General features: G+C 28.8%; 8 protein-coding genes across 8 annotated transcripts; 5 read left to right on the top strand and 3 right to left on the bottom strand.

Annotated features, from left to right (window-relative positions):
- Nucleotides 1-1,748: 1,748 nt before the first annotated feature.
- Nucleotides 1,749-2,570, top strand: FG379_000467 (uncharacterized protein; the record flags this gene model as incomplete). The annotated part of the gene is made up of 4 exons (XM_067325878.1): nucleotides 1,749-1,776; nucleotides 1,838-2,010; nucleotides 2,275-2,416; nucleotides 2,518-2,570. The coding sequence occupies 4 exons, from the start codon at nucleotides 1,749-1,751 to the stop codon at nucleotides 2,568-2,570; spliced, it is 396 nt and encodes a 131-aa protein (XP_067182719.1).
- Nucleotides 2,571-5,952: 3,382 nt separating this feature from the next.
- FG379_000466 (uncharacterized protein) lies at nucleotides 5,953-8,856 on the top strand (the record flags this gene model as incomplete). Its single annotated transcript, XM_067325877.1, has 1 exon — nucleotides 5,953-8,856. The coding sequence occupies one exon, from the start codon at nucleotides 5,953-5,955 to the stop codon at nucleotides 8,854-8,856; it is 2,904 nt and encodes a 967-aa protein (XP_067182718.1).
- A 351-nt stretch (nucleotides 8,857-9,207) lies between these two features.
- Nucleotides 9,208-12,573, top strand: FG379_000465 (elongation factor; the record flags this gene model as incomplete). The annotated part of the gene is made up of 1 exon (XM_067325876.1): nucleotides 9,208-12,573. One exon carries the CDS (start codon nucleotides 9,208-9,210, stop codon nucleotides 12,571-12,573), a length of 3,366 nt encoding a protein of 1,121 aa, XP_067182717.1.
- A 15-nt stretch (nucleotides 12,574-12,588) lies between these two features.
- On the bottom strand, nucleotides 12,589-13,260 carry FG379_000464 (glutaredoxin; the record flags this gene model as incomplete). The annotated part of the gene is made up of 1 exon (XM_067325875.1): nucleotides 12,589-13,260. The coding sequence occupies one exon, from the start codon at nucleotides 13,258-13,260 to the stop codon at nucleotides 12,589-12,591; it is 672 nt and encodes a 223-aa protein (XP_067182716.1).
- Nucleotides 13,261-13,565: 305 nt separating this feature from the next.
- Nucleotides 13,566-14,075, top strand: FG379_000463 (uncharacterized protein; the record flags this gene model as incomplete). The annotated part of the gene is made up of 1 exon (XM_067325874.1): nucleotides 13,566-14,075. One exon carries the CDS (start codon nucleotides 13,566-13,568, stop codon nucleotides 14,073-14,075), a length of 510 nt encoding a protein of 169 aa, XP_067182715.1.
- A 915-nt stretch (nucleotides 14,076-14,990) lies between these two features.
- Nucleotides 14,991-16,298, bottom strand: FG379_000462 (elongation factor 1-alpha (EF-ALPHA); the record flags this gene model as incomplete). Its single annotated transcript, XM_067325873.1, has 1 exon — nucleotides 14,991-16,298. One exon carries the CDS (start codon nucleotides 16,296-16,298, stop codon nucleotides 14,991-14,993), a length of 1,308 nt encoding a protein of 435 aa, XP_067182714.1.
- Nucleotides 16,299-17,904: 1,606 nt separating this feature from the next.
- Nucleotides 17,905-19,875, top strand: FG379_000461 (uncharacterized protein; the record flags this gene model as incomplete). Its single annotated transcript, XM_067325872.1, has 1 exon — nucleotides 17,905-19,875. The coding sequence occupies one exon, from the start codon at nucleotides 17,905-17,907 to the stop codon at nucleotides 19,873-19,875; it is 1,971 nt and encodes a 656-aa protein (XP_067182713.1).
- Nucleotides 19,876-20,016: 141 nt separating this feature from the next.
- FG379_000460 (uncharacterized protein) lies at nucleotides 20,017-20,466 on the bottom strand (the record flags this gene model as incomplete). The annotated part of the gene is made up of 1 exon (XM_067325871.1): nucleotides 20,017-20,466. The coding sequence occupies one exon, from the start codon at nucleotides 20,464-20,466 to the stop codon at nucleotides 20,017-20,019; it is 450 nt and encodes a 149-aa protein (XP_067182712.1).
- Nucleotides 20,467-20,736: the final 270 nt, after the last annotated feature.

Genomic DNA, 20,736 nt, shown 5'->3' with positions numbered 1-20,736 from the left:
ATATCAATTACTTTAACAAGTAATTGAAATAATATATTCAGGAACTAATTTTGTTCATCAGTTTTCCGTTTAAGAAAATCTTGTAGGGCATATCCAAGTCCACTTATATCGACTATTGGTTTAAGAAATTAGTACCTAAATTCAATAAATAAGAAAGCAGATATCTTAAAACTTACATCCTGGACCAGTTTTTGGAGGAGCTCTTGGGCCTTGACGTGGGGGTGTACTTCTAAGGCCTGAATGGAGAATAGGTCTATTATCTACTCCAGAACCTCCATCAGTGGGATCATCGTATGGACCAGCTCTAAGTGAATTTACTATATTACAATAACTGTAGAAAGTAAAAAAAAGTGTTATTTCAAGTGAATTTTATTAAAATATTTAAGATGACTTGTAATACAAAGAAAAATGGACTTACTTGGCAGAAGCAATTAGAATAAGTTGAATTAAGGTAATGAGTTTTATATATTCCATATTCTACTTATATTTATGAATTAGCTATTTTAATTGTATATCTACTAAAAATATTATTTAAAAAAATAAGTCAATCAGTAAAAGTGATAAAAAAAGATAACAACATCATAGTAAAGATAAAAAAACAATTTTTTTTGTGAGAAATGTGTGAGTAATATATATAAACACATATTAAAAGTTATGGGTTAAAATGTACCACAATCTTTTTAAGAACATTTTCACACTTCAGATGCATCTGTACAGCAATTTTGTGGTTAGGCGCCACAATTTTAATATTGGTTCAATATTTGGTTGTTTGCACCCCTTGACATTTTCTCAACACCAATATGCATCATGGTTGCATTAATACACATATTAATAATGCAACGGTGTGCAATTAAACCAGTGCATACCTAAATAGAAAAAATAACATAAAAAATTCTTTTTTTTTACTGAGATTGACATTCTATCATTACTGTTATAATCTTTTTGAATATGAAAAAAATGAGTGTAATAATCTTTTAATGCGAATTTGCTTGTGAACAAGAGCTTATATAAAACTTGTTACTTGCAGTATTGTTGAGAAAAAAACATATTTTTGTTTGTTTATGAAAAATTTAAATTGTATTTAGAGCGTTCACTTATTTTCATTTTTAAAAAAACATCGCTTTTTCGTGTCATAATTTTAATCTTAACCAACTACTATGAAAATGAACAATATTAGTTCCTGAATATATTATTTCAATTACTTGTTAAAGTAATTGATATGAGAATTTTTGTGCCTGATGTTTTTCCCGTTCTAAATACTATTGCAAAGAAAAATGTACTGGTATAGTATAAAAAGCTTTTTAGAAGAAATAAACATCAATAAATAAATTGATCTTGTAAAATTAAATGAATTTTATTCTTTTTCAATCCACATCGACTTTTTTAAATAAAAAAGAAGGTAGAACGTTTAAATAAAAGAGAGAATTATATTAGTAATAAACAGGCAAATTAAAGAAAAGATAAATATTGATTCAAACAAAAAAATTGGCATAATGTCTATCCATTTAAATATTTATATGTATAATAATTTTATAAATCAAAGCGAAAACTTTAACATTATCATACTAAATTAAAGTATCAGAACAACAACTTGAACTTATTATTATCCAAAATAAAGAAGGCACTGATTCATAAATTCAAATAATTAGGTATTCTGTTATATTAATTAAAACACAAATGCGTCTCATTATGACTTAGTCTGAAATCTTTATCCTGACTATCAAAAGAATTTTTTGAATAGGGTTATAATGAACAATTTGATTTTGGTTACTATGGGTTAGATGATTTTGAGAATGATTTCACAAAAATTTCAACATCTTTTTTTTCTGTTCGTCAGAAGATCCAAGAGGCATAAATGATACCAGTGATAACTTACGAGACGGCCCGGTAAATATTGAGAGGAATGACTTTGGAGATGGTTTGGAAGATGAACCATCTGAAACTAACATTACTTTTTTTACTAGTGAACTAGGTGATTCAAACAATCTTGGAGATGGTGGACGGGATAGTGTATGTTGTAATTTTTGTAGCACATTAATCGCAATTCGAACTTAATAGTCGCTTATCCAATTATTTGGAAGAATGAGGAGTCTTTTCAAATGGCCCACAACACAAAAGTCACAGGAGAGTTTGTGCTCATACATTTTTCCTCTTTTTCATAGTGTTATTATTATTAAAAAAATCAATTATATTCAATAATCCTACCGGATTCAATTAATTTTTGAAAGAAAAACAATAAAAAGTTTATTCTTTGTTATTTTTTTCAATAAATAGAGAAAAACTTATAGTGAACAGCATAGCAAATTCAAACTCTTTATCAGAAGAGCCACTACTCAAAGATTTCGTACTTTTTTCTCCTACGTTTTCTATCAAGGTATGCTTTTTAAACAACAGTATCAAATAATAGACAATAAATGTATGTTTTTTTAAATATAAGTCAAATTTGATCATCTAATTTATAATGATCGTACATCATATTTAAGTTTTAAATTAAAGTGTAAATATAACAATATTTAGATTTTATTTACAAAGCCAATAAAAATAATGAAGCAAAAGAACAAATAAAATAAAAATATAGATAATTGAAACCAATATAATTTTGTCTGTTATTTACTTTTTAATTAGTGTTTAGTTATATGTATTCTTTTATTTTACTCCTTGGAGTTTGCGTTATTTCAACTTCGACTATAATAGTAAAAACAGCAATGACATCTTATTGATAATTAATCTAATTTATTATTTAAATTTAAATGAAATTCTCAATATTTTTTTGATTCCATACTTGAACTCTTCTAGAGTGGCAAGTCAATAATAATAGTATGTTGATGCGGGTGTGAACTTACTCAAATATGACGAGTAAATAGCACATAATTGAGAATTAAACATTTTTTCGTAAAAAAGAAAACAAAATTAGGTTTTAACTCTTTGGTACAAATAATAAAGTGAGCAATATAAATATATTCCCAGTTAGATTATCATTTAAAAAATATCTTTCGATTCTGAGTAGATATTAAGTGGTCCATCAAAAACGGATCTTCCTCTTAATGTACAAACAACTCAGGCATATTTTGGTAAACATCTTAGAACACTACTAGAAATGCATATTTTTTTTCCACGTAACTCATTCAGAATATCCACTATCTTCCGTTTAACGTTATTTTAATAGCACACTTATCTCCGGTCTGATTTATACGTAATATCGAGGATTAATAGTGAGTCTTACGCTTACTAGAGCTAGAACTTCCACTTCCAGGCACATATACTCTGTTACATACTTTTTTCCTTCCGCCGTATTTTTCATCAGCTTCCCTTTCTCTAACCACTTCTTCCTTTTTTTCTCTTTTTCTTTCTCTTTCACCAACTTTTACCCACCACTTCTACCAAGCAAACTTATAATTGCCTGCTTTTTAAAGCGTTTATCAACTTCCTTCTCTTTTTCTCTTTCCTCTCTCTTTCTTTCAGCGTCAACGACTGATGATCCGAATGAGCTCAAATTAGGCCACTTATCAGAGCTTCCTCCCCCAGAAAAACCAGCACTGGCCTTAAGTGAGCTTACAAACGAGGAACGGCTTTATTAGATAGGAAAAGATAACAAAAGTAACAACCGTATTTTTATTACCAATTAATTCATCTAACGATAACACCGGCTACTAGGTGAATCTTAACCACTTGCAAAAAAAACTAAAATAACAGATTGAACAAGGAATACTAATTGTAAATGTTTCATTCTTTTCTCTTCCTTTTCTAACAATAACCTCTTCACTGAATCTACTACAAACAGTTCAAATTACCTCTAATTCTACAGTTTAAAGTAATTGACAACTATATCTAGTACTCTAATTGTATTTATCTATATATTGATACCACTCTTCAAAACCAAGAACAGATATTTACTATAAACCCTATCTATTATATGGTTTATTTGTGAATTATACCTACTTCTTAATTAAAAGCTAAAAAACAGTAAAGAAAAAAACAAACTAAATTGAAAAAAGCCTCAAAATGTAACAAGTAATTTGACTAATAATGGCTCTGCTTTAATACAAGACATATGACATAATTACTTTTATGCAGGTGCCTTAAATAAGATGTGCTCCAGAGCGTTTTACTTTCCTTATAAATATCAAATGAAAAAAATTGTAGTAGATAAGGGTTATTAACTAAAATGAGTATTTAACAATTTAATATTAATATTAATCATTTATATAACTTTATTATTTACAGTGGTACTGCTAGTAGTAATGGCGGTAAAAAGTGATCTTGGTTTGTCATCCTTGACATGATTATATTTATAGTTGTACTATCACCTTTAGTAACAAAATTATATATAATTTTCATGATTATTTATTAAATGAATAGTTGGAAAGTGATATTCCATTTTTGTAGATGATTTATACTTTAGTTTATGATTAGTATCGGTAATTATTACAAAGCTTATTATCACCAAGTAGTCTGATACTTCAATACACACAAGTTACTACTGTAGTTTCAAATTTATATACTTGTACACATCTAATTATTAACTCGACTTTTTCCTTATTATTTGTATAATTTATGTTTGAATTAAATACTAAATGTGATGAACAATAGAACTATTGTAAACTCATATTGAAGTTGTTAGCTTTGCATCAAGAAACAGTATAATATATTGAAATCTGTTTTTAGTTTTGAATTTGTACAGAAAAGATAAATTTAAGTTTGCAGGTAGGTTACCTACCCAATAATGTAAAGAAAAAATTCAAAATATTGACAGCGAGCAAAATCATATATATACTTTTCTTATATACATTACTAGTAAAAAATGTAATAAAATGTTCATAAATTGGAAAAAATCTTAGTCAAATGACTAAACAATGTCCCTGCAGTCACTATAAATGTTACAGAAGACTTTTTGTTTAATCTATTTATGGTAATATATTAGTGACGAAAAAGAGGATTTATTAGTTATTTAAGTACTCATTTTCCTCGGGAAGTTCCTGACTTATGTTATAAACTTACTCCAATAACTTATTTTTTCCATCAGGTTTAGCTCAAAATTCTATAGTTATATTCCACCAATTTTTTTCGCTTTTTCTTTCACATTCCACTTTCGTTCTTTCTTTACAAAAAACCTTTTAGCATTTTTCCTAAATATTAACTGCCAAAAACTGATATCTATCTCCTCATTTCTTCTTAAATTTTTAGTAAATTTATTTTTCAGATTAAGTTTAAAACAAACGATTTTTAATTATTGTCTTGTTCTATTTCATGTATCTCTTCCAAAATATTTTCAGAACAACTATAAAGATTGAGTAAGGATTGGTTTATTGTTATTATTGTTGCAGTTGTTAGAACAATACCTATAGGATAAAATCACACCTAATTTATTTCTGTGCAGAAGACAGTTAGCTAAACGGCAAGCAATTAATTTAATGTGTCACTTCTCTACTCAATAAAAACATCCATTGTTTGCTTCAACTATATATTATAAGCCACTCAATTTTACTTCCTATTCGGATAAAATAATGGTTTTCATTAATAATATAATTTAATTCTTAAATCAGTACGTATTTTAAAGAAAAATGTTCGAATAATTAACGAGAACACACGCAGTTAAAGTAATATTTTTTCGCGTAATAACACTTAAGATGCATAAAGGAGACAATATGAAGTATTTCCATAATTTTAACTTTCTAATGTAGTGCAATTTAAAAATAAATATTGCATGCTGTGGGGCCGGCGCCAAATTGCACTGTTAACTGGCTTTTGTTCAATATTTTGTAATATTAGTGCCATTTTCCTTAGATATTATACTATACTTAAGTTGATATATAAGCGAATAATAGCTTTTTTTGTTGTACTAATATTATTTTTTGATCGATTCTTAAGTTTCAAGTGACTCAAAAGATATACTGTTTAATAAGTACTAAGGTACAATAAAATAATATTTGAGAACAAAAATAAAAATGCAATATGGACATTGATGATATTAAAAGTAGATTAAAAAATATAATTAGAGTTCCATTAACAAACACCGAATATTATTCACAAAATTCAAGAAACACTTTGGTAAACATAGATATTGTTTGCGAGAGCATCGGTTCTGATGAATATGACGTTTATAAAGATAATTTTATTGGTGTAAATAATATAAGATATACAGTAAGGCAAAGTAATAGCAGTATTAACGAGCATATTAGCAAAATAAATAACTATTTATCTGATAATGAGCCACATATAATAAAATTTTACAAAATTAACAGAACAAATAACTATCTTTCCAAGAGTAACTACATAAATGATAGTACGTTTTATAATGACAGGAATAACTTAGAAGTGAATTTTGACGAAAATGCTAACGATTATAATCAAAAACTGGAAATTATAAATGATCTATTAAAGGAAATAAATATTAGAATAAAAAATAACAATGAAGAATTGAGTAAAGAACTATATAAATTAGTAGATCCTTATGTTAAAATACTTTATGAGTTTTATAAACTAAAAATAGATGTGAATAACTTAACTTTATTTCTTAAAGATTGTAATGAAAGTGATAGTATTCAAAAAATATTGATTTTGAACAAAATATTACAAAATGTGATAAAAAGAGAAAGGGTACGAAATATTAAAAGTTATATTATGAGCTTAAGAAATTTAAAAAATATACAATCTTGTATTCAGAAATTATTGTGTGATAAAGAGTATATAGAGGCGATGGATATTATTGAAGACACACTAAGTAAAATTAACAGTAGTAATAATGATAATAATGATGAGATAACAATAAATTATAAATGTATTAAATCACTAAGTAATTTATCTGTCAGACTTTGTGAATTTAACAATGTAATAGAAAAACTTTCACTGGAAGATTTTATAAGTATAGTGTTAAAGTGGTTGAAAAGCAATATTAATGTAACATATGAAGATATTGAAGCCAACTTAGACAAAATAAGTGACCTATTTATTGCATTTATCAATAATGTAAGTAACGATAGTACCCAAGATGTATTATTAAATGAGTTTCACAAAGTTTCATATTTTTACTCCGAATACTATAAAAAAAATTGTAATAGTAGCGTTGAAGAAGTATCTAGTACATATACGAACGTTTCACTTATTTATCCGATAATCATATTATTGAGAAAACAAAGGATTAATTTTGCAGTTGATGACCTTGAGTTTCAAATAAATGATTATATTGAAAAAAATAATATTGATATTATTAATATTATTGATAATAAAATTAAAAATACAGGCGAGGATAATACATATGTTTCAAATAAAAAAATAGAGTTGTTATTTTTTCATTATGTTATTAATTTAATATATAAATTAATTTTTATATTTGCAATTGTAATAGTATTAAACAAGAATTTATTTAACAATAACAAATTGCGCATGGAAGTTATGTTAAAATCAAACAAAAATGTTTATTTACCAATAATTCAACTATTAGAACAAACAACAACTAAGATATTTAACTTAGTTATAAGTATCATTAGTAAAATAATTTCTAAGCATGAGGAATTTGAAACTGTATTAAAATTTTCACATATGTACTATTGGACATGTATAAAATACATACTTGTAATAATAGAAATCGAAAATAACTTTAATGAAAACATTTTGAGACATGATGATTTCGAATCGTCTACAAGTGAGAACAAAAGAATTAACATTATTGAAAAGGGATGCATTGAGTTGAGGATACTTCTTCATTGTTACTATAAGGAACTATTTGATAATACCATATTTAGTAATATTTGGGTAAAATTATCCTATGAAATTGAAAATGAAAAATGGGAAAGAAATAATTTAAATAAAGAATATAAAAATACATTCCAATTGTTTATTAATGGTGAGCTTTGTTCAAAAGATTCTGTTGGAATATCAGATTACTTTATTGTTTATAATGGCACTGAATACACCCTTCCTCTATGTTGTTTACAAAGTATAAAATATACAAATATACTTTTGGGTTATATTAAAAGGAATCCTATTATATTTTACTATGGAATAATAAAAGTTTTACAATTTGTTTTAAACTGTAATATTAAATGCTATAATATAGTCATAAACGGTGCAAAAAACAATTATATAAATAATAGTACATTTAAAGTTACAATCTATAGTATTATACTTTGCATTCAAAATATATACTTTTGGTTGAATTGTTTAGAAAAAATAATTAAGTATCAATTGGAAACACTAAGCTCAAAATCATTTATTTTAGATAAAGTCTTAAACAGAAAAATAAACCTTATTGATTCAACAGGCAATTTGGGTATATTACTTGGTATTAACATGCCGTCAGACCATTATATAAATATAAATACTGAATTAAACAATGTTATACTCAAACTTAAAACTATTGGTGAAAATTCAACGAAGAAAATATCGGATGTTATTGTTAGTAAGTTTAGATTTTGCGTTATTAAGTGGCTTGAAAAGAATATTCAGGTTAATAAACACATCAATAGTGATTTTGAATTTAAAAACCTAGTAGAAAATCACATAGTTGATGGGGATGTTGAATTATTTATCAAAGACTTCACTAATATAACGAAAACTTTAAATAAGAATCTGAAAGTTGACGTAAATATTAATTTAAACATAATGAATAATATAAATAGAGAATGCACCAATATTTGGAAGAGTTGTTTATCATCATTAAATGGGAAACCACTGAATTTTCAAAGTATTCTTCTTGATATGTATTGTTCATTTGACAAGTTAAATAATGCCACTCTAGTCTCTTCACTAATTACCGAATTATATGGTCTCTTTAATAAACAAAACAAGCAATCTAATTCGGAATATTCAAGTAAGATACTGGACTTGTTTCAATTATTAAAGGAGAAAGTTATATAAGTAGCTTATGTTCATTATTATTTTATTGGATGAATAAAGTAAATGGATGCATGTTTGCATGCATCCACATATCTTTCAATTTTTTTTTAGCACTTCTCACGTGACTTTTTCTATATACCGTTTTTCTGCTTTACAAAGCAAGGTGGGTGGCGCCTTTACAACTTCTTTACATTTTTGCATAACTTTGACAATTAAGTTATTTCCATTAATATAAGTTAAAATAATAAAGGTAAACGTGTATTTTGAATAGCATTTGTAAGTAAAATAATGGAAATATTATAATGAGTTGTAATACATATCACTTCTTCTAAGTTTATTAAATTGAAAACATTAGTATAATCAGACAACGAAATGAGTGAAAAAGTGAGAAACGTGTGTATAATAGCCCATGTTGACCATGGAAAAACAACACTAGCTGATTACCTCCTCGCAAGTAACAATATATTGTCCAATAAATCGGCAGGTATGATGAGATTTCTCGACTCAAGAGAAGATGAGCAATATAGATTGATAACAATGAAGTCCTCGTCGGTAAGACTAAATTGGAAATATGAACAGGAATTAGATATAAATTCTAAAAATGGTGATTATGTAATAAACTTAATAGATTCTCCAGGCCACTTTGATTTCACTTATGAGGTAATATCGTCATTGAGAATTTCAGATGGTGCCTTATTGTTAATTGATGTTGTGGAAGGAATAGGCGATCAAACAAGGAAGTTGCTTCAACATGCGTATAAGGAAAGACTAAAAATAATATTAGTTATAAACAAGATGGATAGATTGATAGTGGAGCTGAAATACGACGTAAAAGAAGCATATTTACACATAAATAAATTAATTGAACAGTTGAATGTAATTATGCATCAACTTATACAGGAGGAAATACATGAGATGATGTTGATCGAAGATCAGAGTAACAATAATAATTTAAGTGGTAGATTCAATGATATAGATGAATACTACAAGGGTGAAAATGAAAAGTTGTTAGAATTTTCATTCGAGAACGGCAACATTTTATTTACATCTTGTTTACACGGTTGGTGTATAGATATAGTCGGTGGTAATATATTAAAAAACATTTCAAACAAATTGGATTTACCGTGGAATGCAAAGACACGCCAAAATCTCCAAAAAGCACTGTGTAATATTAATTGTTACTATAATATAAAAACAAAAAAGATATCAAATATAGGAACAAAAAAAGACCAATCGAATATATTTGTTCAGTTTATTTTGGATCCAGTTTGGAACATATATAATAACATATTTTTAGACTTTAATGGAGAAAAAATAGTTAAAATACTAAATGTATTAAATATTTATTCATCTGAAATAGAAAGTATAGTTAATGAATGTACAAAAATATTGAATAATAGTGAAGATAGGGCAAAAAATATGAACAGTAATAATTATTTAAATATTATTTGTAAATATATCATGTCAAATTGGTTACCTTTATCAAAAGGTGTATTTGACAAAGTAGTAGATTACATACCAAATCCATTTAATTCAAATCAGCTTAGATTTCCATCGATTTACACAGATCTTTTTTTAAAATATGAAAATTATACTGATGTAAAAGACTTAAAAATAGTATTTATATCAAAATTTTCAACATGTGATTTGAAAAACAACAGACTAACTAAAGACCATTTAAAGGGAAATGAAGAACTAAATGGATTCGTAGGTATATCTAGGATGTTTTGTGGTGATTTATACGCTGGTGATGAACTATACATGTGTATAAATTCACCAGAAATTAAAAGGGTTAAAGTCTTATCCATATATAATCTGCTTGGTGTAGATTTGATTCCAGTAAATATCGTTAAAAGTGGTAATGTATTTGCCATATGCCTTGAAGAAATAGATTTAAATACAAATGATAATACTGAATACGGGGGTCATAAAATATTGGGAAAACTATCATACACTTATCGCACACTAACATTATCAAATTACGAAGATTTTCCATCGTTTAATCCATTATACAAATTAGACTCAAATTCATCACTGTCTTCAATAATTAAAGTCGCAATACAACCAAAAAGAATACAGGATCTACCATTGATGTTGAGGGGATTTGAGTTGCTTACAAGGTCAGATCCATGTATAGAAATAGACACATTGGATACAGGCGAATATATACTTGGATGTCATGGTGAAGTTCATTTAGAAAGGTGCATTTTTGATCTACAGAACGTGTTTGCTCAGATTCCATTAGTAGTTTCTAAACCATTAATTTCAGTTAGAGAAGGTTTAGTTAATAGTGTTAATCCAAATCAAATTGATACAAGTGTTTGCAAACATATACCCTTTCCACCTTGGAGTGGCAATAATATTAATATAGAATGCTTTACTGACTCTGAAAATGCTGGAAATGAATTGCTACAAAGTCATAATAGAGGTTCTGTTCCATGTGAATTGGCAACTATACAAATGTGCGCTGAACCAATGAATGAAGATATAATTAATTATTTAGAGGTAAATCAAAGTAGTATTTTAGATCATATTTTTAACTCAAAATTGAATAGCCAAGAGAATAACTATTCAAAATATAAAATAGTGGAAATTGACCAATACTTAATCAATAAATTAAAATATTTGGCAAAAAACGATAATAAATTTGTTTTAATAGGTATTTGTATAAAAAAGGGTAGTATAACATTATTACAAAGTAGAGACGAGATTATGATATCTTTAAATTGGTCATTGAGATTAACATATGATTTTGAATTCTATCCAGATAACTTGCAAATAAACAAGGCTGTAATTGATTTATATAGAAAAATAATAAATGGTATTATTATAGGTTACGAAATTGCAAGTGTATCAGGTCCGTTATGTGAAGAACCTGTTAGGGGAGTAATATTCACATTGGTTGAGTTGAAATTAAGTGGAATAAATGATATTAAAGATTTAACTGTAAAAAATGAAGTCAATCTGAATAATATTAAGTTAATAATGAATTCCGATGCCTTAATTTCAAATCAATTAACTACACTATGTAAAGAACTATGCAGGAAGTCAATGCTTCAAAGAGGAAATGTTAGAATCTATGAAATATACTTAAATATTGTTATTTTTTGCGAACAAAGTGTATTGGGTAAAGTTTACAGCGTTATTAATAAAAGGAGAGGTAATGTTTATAGCGAAGAACTCAAGGAAGGTACGTCTACTTTTAAAATTCAAGCACATATACCATTTATAGAATCACTCGGAATAAATCAAGAGTTAAGAGGAAAGGCAAGTGGAAATATATCTTTTTATTTATCTTTTTCACACTGGGAGTTATTAGATGAAGATCCTTTCCCAGAGTCTAATATGACACTGGAAGAGTTCGAAGATGATGGCTTATCTAAAATCATATTACAATATAATGTTGATAATGCAAGTGTTGCTAATGATTTAACCGACAGTATTGGAAATGGTTATCACAATATTAACTCGAACAATTTAAAAAACAGTGGAATTTATGGCATTAGCAGTGGTTCTAAAAACAATATTAATTGTAATACCGGAAACAGTAGTAACAATTTAGGTTGTAATACAGGTAATAACAATTTCAATCCGTCATCTATCAATAGTGTCAACTATAGTAACATGAATATACCAAGATATATAATAAACTCTATTAGAAATAGGAAAGGATTACCTACGCAAAACAAAATTGTAATATCTGCAGAAAAACAAAGAACGTTAAATAAAAAAAAATGAAATAATTTAATGTATTTAACTATTTAAAAATGCATCTTTAGGTATTTCATTTATTAATTCATTATTGTCATTCATTTCTTGAATTATGTCATATCCCCCAATAAATTCTCCGTTTATAAATATTTGTGGAAATGTAGGCCAATTGTTATATTCTTTAAGGCCTTGTCTAATTTCTTCGTCCTCAAAGATATTATAATGTCCGTAATTGGTAACATTAATACTGTTTAGTAGTTGAACTAGTGCTTTCGAAAATTTACAAAATGGTTCTTCCTTTATTCCTTTCATAAATATAACCATGCTTTTGAAGTTGGTTAAAATTTTGATCTTTTGATTTAAGTCACTTGGTATTTTTAGAGTACTTTTACTTTTAGCAATACTTTCAACTTTTTCAAATATTAATCCTGGGTTATATTCGTTCATGATTTCACTAGGTCTTAAATCTTCACAGGTAAACAACAAGACTGCAGGTAATTCCTTCAAATCAAATTGTTTAATTGCTGAAATTTCGTTAGAACCTAAAGGACTTATTTTTCCAAATTTCACACTTTCAAAGTTTTCCTCTAATTTATTTGTTAATTCCAAGTATGCTTCATCTAACTCGTTTTTCCCAGAGAGTCCTAAAATAAACGAAATGGGGTTTCCCAAAACAAAATTGCTAATCTCTACGAAACTATTTAAAGTTATCATTATTTTAAAAAAAATGCTTAAGTGTGTTTCTGTACAAATTTTTTTATTTATTTATTTTATGCTTATAAGTAATAGATTCAGACTTTATATCAATAATAAATTTGCTCTTGATAAAATGACTTAAAATCTACTAAATAAATATTAGACAACTACCAACCGTTGGTTGGCGCCATATGTCAGTTTTGAACCTGGCTTTTGACAAATAAGTTAGTTACGAGTATAATGGGAATTGTTGTCTGTTCTATACAAGATTACCTTGAATCAATGTTTATTTGACCTACATAACTTTGATATTGTACTTGAATATGAGTGATTCCAGGCCTTTAACGAGGGGCCAAAGAAAGAGAAGGGAGGCTTTAGAGAGAGTAAAAAGAAAACAAGATTTAACGAGTTATTTGCTGAAACAAAAACAATTAGAAAAAATAAGTAATTTAGATAATGCTGCAAATACAGGTATAAAAAGAAAAAAGCTCTACAATTTCAACAAAATAAAGAATCAAATAGAGAGTACATTGATTGACAATAAAACCAGTGAGGCGAATATATGTAAAAAGAATATGACCAGAAAAAAAATGCAAAAGTTACGAGAAAGCTCTGTAGGCCATATGAAAGAGATACTTGACCACCCGGATTTTGATAAACTTGACGACTTGAAGTCTAAGCTTTTTCATAATATAGAGAACGATTCCAATAAGAGTTTATTAAGTCTATTTTCAAAAAACTCCACCAGAAGGAGTAAAGTTAAAAAACAAAGCTCATCTGACAAGTTAAAGAAGATAGTAAAGGTCAACAAGGTTATCACGAAGAAGGTATGATGTTGAATTTCAATAAATTTCTAGTTTTGTCGACACTCTTGTGTTAATATTTGTTTCACTCTAGAGAAATTTATAGCAGGAAGTTACTAATATATACTTCATCTAATGTTATAGGCTAAAGACACGTGTTATATATTAATTTTACCTTAATTAAATTTCTTTTATTGATTTTTATATCTATTTCTAATATGTTTTTTATTCAAAAATTAAACATATATGTAATTACTACACATTATCCTTAGGTTACCTAAATACCATTAAAATTATAAACCATGAAAGTCACCTAGTTAGAATAAAGATAAATTTCCACAGTTACCCACACCGGCAGAACCTGGTGTAACTATACAACTAACCAGTTCCAGGGTCACAAGCAAACGGTCAATACTTGCGCATACAAAGGGAAATACTGGAACAGAAACAAGATATTACAACAAATGCTTAGAAAACTAAAGACCACTGCAACTCCGCAAAATGAACACTAATGTAGATAGACAACATTCAGCAACAAATTAGTACAACCCACAAGCCCCGAAGAGGAATGCCTCCAAGAAACCATACCTCCAAGCAAACGTGGGACTGGAAAATGATGACTATCATGTCATTATTAAGGGAGAATCAACCGTGGAGATCGTCTCCCGAGACATATTGTTGTAAGTCACAAATGTTTAGATTCCGCCATAAGGGTCGAAAGTCCTCTAACCCCAATTTGAATTGTCAATACCATACCCGTCACCACATGGACGAGATGGAACTCAAAATAGAGCATGAATTGATGCAAGGACTACCGGAAAGAAAACAGCATGACAGTAATGTTGTTGTCTTGATTTGCCAAGGTGGAATGAAGCTGTTCAATTGTAGAAGGAAACCCGGAGATGCTACTGCTAATGTCAAAGACTCTAATTGCGAATTATTGGTTCACTTCTTCTTTGAGGTGGCCTCCTTCTTGGTGACACTCTTGATGACACCAACGGCAACGGTTTGCTTCATGTCACGAACGGCGAAACGACCCAATGGTGGGTAGTCAGTGAAGGCCTCCACGCAGAGTGGTTTCAATGGTTGCATAAGAACGAGGGCGGCATCACCAGACTTTATGAATTTTGGGTTTTCTTCCAAGACCTTACCAGACCTCTTGTCCATCTTAGCGGTGATGGTTTGGAATTTGCATGAAATATGTGCAGTGTGGCAATCGACGACTGGGGAGTAACCATTCTTGATTTCACCAGGGTGATTAAGAACGATAACTTGGGCAGTGAAGTCTTCACAACCCTTAGCTGGGTCGTTCTTTGCATCAGAAGCAACGAAACCTCTCTTGATATCCTTGATGGAGACGTTCTTGACGTTGAAACCAACGTTATCTCCTGGAACGGCCTCTGGCAATTGTTCATGATGCATTTCTACAGATTTTACTTCGGTTGTAATACCGGCTGGGGCAAATGTAACGTTCATACCTGGTTTAATTACACCAGTTTCGACACGACCTACTGGTACAGTACCTACACCACCTATCTTGTAAACATCTTGTAATGGAAGACGGAGTGGTTTGTCTGTCGGTCTTTTTGGTGGTTCCATAGTGTCCAAGGCTTCAACCAATGTCTTGCCCTTATACCACGGCATCTTATCTGATTTATCAACCATATTATCACCAACAAATCCAGAAATAGCAACGAATGGGATCTTCTCTGTGTTGTAACCAACCTTCTTGAGGTATCCTTCAACTTCATTGAAAATTTCGTCGAAACGAGATTGCTTGTATTCACATGTATCCATCTTATTAATACCTACAATCATTTGTCTGACACCCAATGTAAAGGCCAAAAGAGCGTGTTCTCTTGTTTGACCTTCCTTTGAGAAAGCACCTTCGAAACGATCTGCAGGCACAACCAATAGGGCTACATCAGCTTGCGATGTACCTGTAATCATATTCTTGATAAAGTCTCTGTGACCCGGGGCATCAATGACGGTGTAGTGGTACTTTGGAGTTTCAAATTGCCACAAGGCAATGTCGATGGTAATACCTCTTTCTCTCTCAGCTTTGAGCTTATCTAAAACCCAAGCGTATTTGAAAGAACCTTTACCCATCTCAGAGGATTCCTTCTCGAACTTCTCGATGGTTCTCTTGTCAATACCTCCGAGTTTGTAAATCAAGTGACCAGTTGTTGTTGATTTACCGGAGTCGACGTGACCAATAACAACCAAGTTAATGTGAGTCTTTTCCTTACCCATTTTAGATTGTATTTAACAAATAATACGAGAATTTGAAAAAGTTCAAAAGTAAAACTACTACCTTGTTATTCGGCAAAGCCTAAAAATAAATCGGTGTAAATATTTTGGATATTGTTTTTTTAAATGCGTACACCTTATTATTTCAAATAAAATGCAAATAAACTTTATATATACGTATATACGTACCACTACTTTTTGTTTAAGGTAGTGGTATCCCCTCAACTACCATTTATTTAAGTCCATTAATGTCTTGTGTCTCTATCATTATATATGTTCATATGTGTATATAGACATAAAATTAATTATCTAACATATTTGCCAAATGTATGTATACAATATAATATACAGTCTGCATCATACTGTAATGTGTCTATTTCAGTGTATATAGTTAATATGTATAAAATTAAAAAAAAAGAAAAAAAACATTTTTTGTCTCTTTTTAACTTTTTTCATTACTTTCTGTCGCTTTTTTTTGTCTTCAATATAAGACAAGAGGTAGGACCAAGTTACCGCCTAAGATCTCAATTAATTTTATATATTTTGCGTTCGCTGTGAACTTGATCTTGAAATTGACACAAGGACATACATATTTGGATATCGATGACATAGACAAGGAATCAAATTTGTAAAAAGTGAATTAACCTGTTTTTTCAGTTTATTTTGGCATTTACCTGCATACTTCGCTTATTGTGTACTATTAATCCTGAACTCGAGCAAACCAATTTACACTGAACTCTCAGCTTTATTCTCCGTATTTAGTGTTTTATTACTGGTAGTAATTACTTCTTCATATGTCAGTTCCTTTCCTTTTCATTCTCTCGAAAGTGCGGTCGTTGTTTTCCCTAACATAAGTTTGATCACTGTTCGTACTCCTCACCACAAGAGAGATTTTATTGCATTTGGTTGTTACTCACTTGTGTCTGAAACAAACGTTTTTCCTTCTCGTGATGTATTTGTGATAATTTTCAGGATAACGAAAAAATAGAAGAAGAGGATGCAGAGTTAAATTTTAATGTAGTTCATTGTTCCTGTACTACGTGTTTCATAATTATATGATGAAAAGTTCAAGAAAGAAAAATACAATGTAATATGAAATAAATATGGGATAGTAATAATACTATGTAAGAAATATATTCAGCGACTATTTATGTGTCTGTATCTCCAGCCATTTCTATCTTTAACATCACCTTAACTATTTTTGCATTACTCGTTGTTTCACCCCTGTTTTTCTGTTGATATTATTTATACTCAGAAATACACAGAGAAGATTCGATTAGCAACACAAAATATGATATTAATTATTGAAGAAGCAAAAATGGAATTGTGAAATCAAAGAAAGTAATTTTTCTCACTTTTGTGTGATTTTTTCTTACAATTCCACCTTTAGGTACTAATTGCTTTGGAAATTGCAAGAATGGAATTCAGTGCCGCACGCGGGAACGAAAGTAAATAAGGGTGCATGCTTTAAGCTAATAAAAAGATAAAGGTAAATTTAATTTAAGGAGAGAATTTGTTGAATTAAATGAAGTGAGTGCAGTACAATAGGCAGTTGTATAATATCTTTAAAATAAACAGATGAATCTGGTTGACTCAAACATTGAATTAAATGGGAATATTTGAACCACGAAATAAACGAATAAATGTATTATATTTAATAATATTGCTTATATTTCATTTGATAGTGAAAATAAGCGGACAATCGGGGCTTAGTATTTATTCTTCACTTCCTGAATATGTAGTTGAGTGGCTAAAAAGGCATATTTTTTTTGAAATAAAGTATCTAGAAGATGAAGGGAAGGTTTGCACTTCAGGGAACGGTCCCTATTGTAAACATATATATAGGATGTTGATGAGAGAGTATAGCAATTTAGAGGATTTTTGGAGGATTGAGAGTGTGTATACAAACAGTAACAGAGGATATGGTATCAACTTTGATAATAACAAAAATGGGTCTCAGTATTTACATATAGAATATAGGAGTAAAAATGAAAGAGAAATGACTAATGCGAATAATCAGATGGAAAGATTGGTGATGTTGAACTACACTTTCAATAACAATTTAAGCGGTGAATTAAATGTTGAAAATAAACTGAAGAATAATATAATAGCAAGTGAGAATGATTACAAAATTCTATACACATATTGTAAACTGGATTCAAAAAGATGGTTTCACTGCTTAAAAATACTAGGAAAAAGTGCAATTAATGTTGTTAGAAGTAAAATGACAAAGTATACGAATTATTTAAAGTTTGAAACCTTAGTTAGAATATATAACAAGTATTTTACAAAGAGAAAATTTTCAAGTAGATTAAGCAAACTAGTTGATTATTACCATTATATTGAAAACTACAAACTTCCTGATAAGGATGCTAGTTACCAGGTTGAACCATCTAAAGAGTACAATGAGTGGGACGGATATGGTAATGGGAACATTATTAGCGAGAGTGCCAAGTTTTTCAAGGTTCCAATAGATACAGGAATATTGTTTGACGATACTTTCTCTAAATTATTAGTAAGTAAAAGCATAAGGACAAGTTTAGTAAGCACTTTAACATGGATATTAGACCAGAAAAGTGCATACATTGAAATATGGAATAACTGGAGAAATGAAAGACTAAATGGACGTTATATTATCGGAGCAGAAATGAGCTATGTAAAAAATCATTCCAATTTAAATGAATATATGATTTCACCCTTTACTAGACTTAGAGTATCAAGCAATGATGTTTCATTTGACGGTAAATTTACCAATAACTATAGGATTATAAGAAAAACATGGAATGGTGTTTCATTAAAAATGAATTTTAATGTTATCAAGCCCAATATAAAAATAATCCCAAGTGATTTTTGTAGTGAATACAATATGGAATGTAAATGGGAAGGAGTATGGGAAGCGTATTATAATAAAAAACTTGGTTTAAGACTTTTATCGAGAAAAGGAAAATTCTATATAAACAGTGAAAAATTTGTTCTTTCTGATTTTCCTATTACATTCTTTGACCCTTTATCAGATGATTCAATTCAAGATGGAAAATTAAGTGAATATGAAGATAAATATATTACTATATCTGGTTACAATGGATTTGTTTTAATGTGGAAATCACATATTAGCATAAGTGGCATTATAAATGAAAGGAATAAAGTAACAAATAACAACGAAAAAGATGAATCCTTCGAATGGATAAATGCCCTCGAATTTTCAAACACCATTCCATATTCACTTATAGATTCTATACAAGTTGACTCGGATATAGATGGCGTTGTCATTGGACCATTTGTTTTTAATCTTCTTAATCCAGCTTATAATTATGTTTCTAAAAATAATAAAGAATTAATTAATATTCCCGTCGAAATTGATCAGATTTCCGAGCTTAGTTTGGTCATTAACCTCGATAAAGACAAAACGGACAAAAATAGTACTTCAGTTAGTATCACAACAATGTATTTAAGTAAAGCATCTCCTTTAATATCGCTTTATAACATTCAAAATAAGGGTTTAAATTTAGAAAACAAAGTCAACGAGAGTACAAAATGTGTCATTAAGAGAAATCTCGCAGAACTTACGACAAACAACTAATAAATTTAGAATATAATTCAATATGTTGATTTATATTAATAAATTTTAATATTTATAAGCAGTTAAAGGTATTAATGTACGCTAATAACTTTCTATTTTAATACATATTTTTTCATTAACAATATACTATATTAGTAATTTTTACTTAATACAATCATTTATTTTTATAAAAGTAAAATTTTTTTTAAGTACAATCGCATTATTTTCCATGTACTCACCAAAAACCTCTATATTGCCACTTGTACAAATACTTAACAATTTTTTTATTCCATATGGAACCGAATATATTTCACCTAAACTGTCAGTCATACTTACAATATATTTGTTTTCACTTAATCTTTTGTTCGGTATCCATATTACATTAGATAGCTTTGTATCACATTTCCATGAAATAGCATTAACACCATTTTCACTTTTAAATGGGTAACATCTAAATATATCCGTCTCTACTTGAGCATCTTCAATATTCTTTCCTAAATCGATGTCTGTGAAAAATGAGTTCCAGTATTTGGCTTTGAGTAGGTCAGTACATTGTTTACGTCCAACAAGATGTAATATCATCAGTAAAATCGAACAAATAAATTTTATCATTTCAATTTTTTTATAATTATCTGCTTTTTTTTGTCCGTATTTTTCTTCCAATTTAAAAGGGAAATAACATAACAGTAGTGAAAATAGTAAAAAATGGTTTACAACAATTTGTTATAATGTAAATACTTCAGCTGCCTATTTTCAAATATAAAAACCATCTTGTAAATTAATACAGTTATCACTTTTTACTTTCCGTTACTTGAAAAATCAAATTTAGAAATAAATGCCACAAGTCATTCCCGCCTTTTGCATGCAAAATATTGAGTTAGT

Source organism: Cryptosporidium bovis, assembly GCF_009768925.1.
Source record: "Cryptosporidium bovis isolate 45015 chromosome Unknown contig_11, whole genome shotgun sequence".
In the NCBI taxonomy this organism is placed as follows: Eukaryota; Apicomplexa; class Conoidasida; order Eucoccidiorida; family Cryptosporidiidae; genus Cryptosporidium; species Cryptosporidium bovis.
This window is presented reverse-complemented; position numbering and strand designations above follow the sequence as displayed.